This window comes from Bos indicus, chromosome 3 (assembly GCF_029378745.1).
Source record: "Bos indicus isolate NIAB-ARS_2022 breed Sahiwal x Tharparkar chromosome 3, NIAB-ARS_B.indTharparkar_mat_pri_1.0, whole genome shotgun sequence".
NCBI classification, from domain to species: domain Eukaryota; kingdom Metazoa; phylum Chordata; class Mammalia; order Artiodactyla; family Bovidae; genus Bos; species Bos indicus.
Window position 1 is genome coordinate 103,173,244 of NC_091762.1, and position 2,852 is coordinate 103,176,095.

Sequence of the window (2,852 nt, forward strand, 5' to 3'; positions counted from 1 at the left end):
AGAGGGAACAGACATTCATGTTATATTTTTTGGTAAGCCCAGCTGATTTTTTTTGTAAGGAGTTTCATAGACAGTGTACATCAGCAAGAGGCTGGGAAAAACCCAAAGGGGCTCCATGCTATCTTGTGGGACATGCCTCTAGAACATCAGGGGAATTGCTTTGTTGGGCTCTGAAGTTCCCGTGGCAGCCAGCAGTCAGTAAAGATGGGTGATGCCCTGTACCATGACCCTGCAGATTGATGAAACATGGGAAAAACAATTCATATTTGTAAAGATTCTATGAGAAATAAACATTGTTTTGGGGAAAGTCCCTTCAAGCAAGAGAGAACAGAGCAAAAAAACTCCGCTGAATTTTTAACCTCTTTCTGAACTCCCTAAATTTTGCATCTGGAGGTCACATTGTATTCATCCTCTAATTTTTCTCATCCTTAAGTGCGCAGAATCTCTTCTCCTTGAGATTATCTAGAGAGGCTATTGTTTTTAAAAATGGATGTCATTAGAAAAAAAAGGAGAAATGAAGAGAGAAAAATATGAGAACAGTAAAAAATGGTCATAGAGGAAAATTTTGCCCCTTTCTAAGATACTAATAACTTCAACTGATCCCAGATGCTCTAACTGGCGCAGCCTATAGATGGGTACACATAGGCTCATTTCATCCTTCTCAAGTTCTTTTCCAACCATAAAAATTTCCGCTTTACAGTTTCTGAGTTCCTCCTTCTTCCACTCTCCGACTCCATCACGCTTTTTTTTTTCACTGTCTCTCTAGGGATTCAGTCACCCACTAAGATCAGGAAGATCATGGCCATTTAAGGGTTGATAATTCATCCACGAGTAAAAGATATTGAAATTGAAACTAACATTTCCTAAAAAATTACTGTATGTCAGGCTCTGTACAAAGAACATTTTGTGTATTATCTCATTTAATCATTACAACTTCCCTCTAAGGGAGAGATACAAACCTTAGAGGAGTTAAGTGAGCTGTAAGAATTCACATGCCAAAAAATTAATAAATAAAAACACATGATTAATTATGTTAATAGAAAAAATTCACATATCTCATAATTGATAAAGCCAAATGTGCCATCCTGATCTGCCTGGTGCTAGAGTCCTGGCTCTTGACCACTGTGTTAGATCTTCTGGATCGTCTTTGTCTCAAACCACAGCACCATAGACAATGCTGATTGCCAAACACACTGTTCTCTCTCACTGAGGAGTTGAATGGTTAGCTTTATGGAGACCATCTCTTCCAGGTCTTATGGAAGAGTCTTTAGGGAGTTGGTGAGTGTACGCCCTCATGTAAGATTTCCCAGATCTTAATCTTTAAAGTGTCACTCTGGGGCCCTGCCCCTTCCCATCAGTTTGAGGAAAGCATTTTTCACATCCTTATTCCTCAGACTGTAGATGACAGGGTTGAGGAAGGCTGTGGCAATGTTGTAGAAAAGGGCCATTTTCTTGCCACTGTTTGACAAGGAGTCAGAGCCAGGGCTCATGTACGTGATGATGCACGGAATAGCGAACATGGTGACCACAGTAATGTGGGAGGTACAGGTGGAGAAGGCCTTGATCCGTCCTTGGGCTGAGCAGATCTTCATGATGGTGGCAAAGATGTTGACATAGACAAGGACAATCAAGGAGAGTGGGACCACAATGACATTGAAGCCGGTGATGAAGTCCACCAAATCATTGAGGGATGTGTCTGCACAAGCCAGCTTCAGGACTGCAGGAACCTCGCAGAAGTAGTGGTCAATTTCATTAGGACCACAGTAGGAAAGGCGCATAGCAAAGAAGGTATAGGATAGACCACCCACTACACCATAGGCTGCACAGATGCCCACCATGAGAAGGCACACCCAGGGGCTCATGATGACCTTATACCGGAGATGGTGGCAGATGGCCACGTACCTGTCCACTGACATGATGGTGAAAAGCCAGTACTCAGTGATTCCACAGAAAAGGAAGATGTACATCTGGGCCACACATCTAGCAAAAGAGATGGCTCTCTTCTTGCTGAGAATATGCACGAGCATCTGGGGCACAGTCGTGGTGGTGTAACACATGTCCAGCATGGAGAGGACACTGATGAAGAAGTACATGGGCGTGTGGAGGCGTGTGTCCTGGTGGATGAGGGTGATGAGGAGGCTGTTGCTCACAAGGATCAGCAGGTAAAAGACTAGAAAGAAGGTGAAGAGCAGAGGATTGGTCCTGGGGTTCGAGGCAAAGCCCAACAGGATGAATTCTGTCACAGCTGAATGGTTAAGCTCCTGCATTGTGCTCTGCCTGTTTAAAGATTTTGAGGGATATGTAATTTATTGGGTTTTGGTACCAAGGAACTTTCACGCTCATTTTTCATTCATGTTTCTTAACAGGAAGTTTGGGCTAGCAGATGTGCACTACTGGAGAGGTCCCTGTAGTAGTTTGAGTGGTGTCAGCATTTGGTTCTGGATTAAGTTACAGTCATGGTGATGAAAGAGTGAAGGCCAAGTCAAGGAAATGCTGTGTGCTGTGTTCAATTCTGTCTCTTCTTTTCCAGAGACAGCTTTGCTTTTCTCAGACTTATTTGTTCCATTTTATGATTTCTCCTGGGACAGCAGAGGTTTCTAAACCTTGGTTTAAAGATCAGGATTAGAACTATTACACTCATAAAATGGGTTAAGCTTTTCATCACTGTTAGGGTTATCATTAATGTTAGACTTTTTCTGGTGAACGAAACTTTACTGCTGTTCATTAATTATGTCATTGATTCAACATAGTTTTTGCCAAATGCTTATTATTTGTTGTAAATCAGGGGGGCAAGGAAGAGTTATAAATGATATGGGTAGGAAAATGATTTCATGCAATCTACCAAGATAAAT

General features: G+C 42.1%; 1 protein-coding gene across 1 annotated transcript; it reads right to left on the reverse strand.

Annotated features, from left to right (window-relative positions):
- Positions 1–255: 255 nt before the first annotated feature.
- On the reverse strand, positions 256–2,852 carry LOC109557099 (olfactory receptor 2G3-like). The gene has a single exon (XM_019958432.2). The coding sequence runs from the start codon at positions 2,265–2,267 to the stop codon at positions 1,329–1,331; it is 939 nt and encodes a 312-aa protein (XP_019813991.2). The 5' UTR covers positions 2,268–2,852; the 3' UTR covers positions 256–1,328.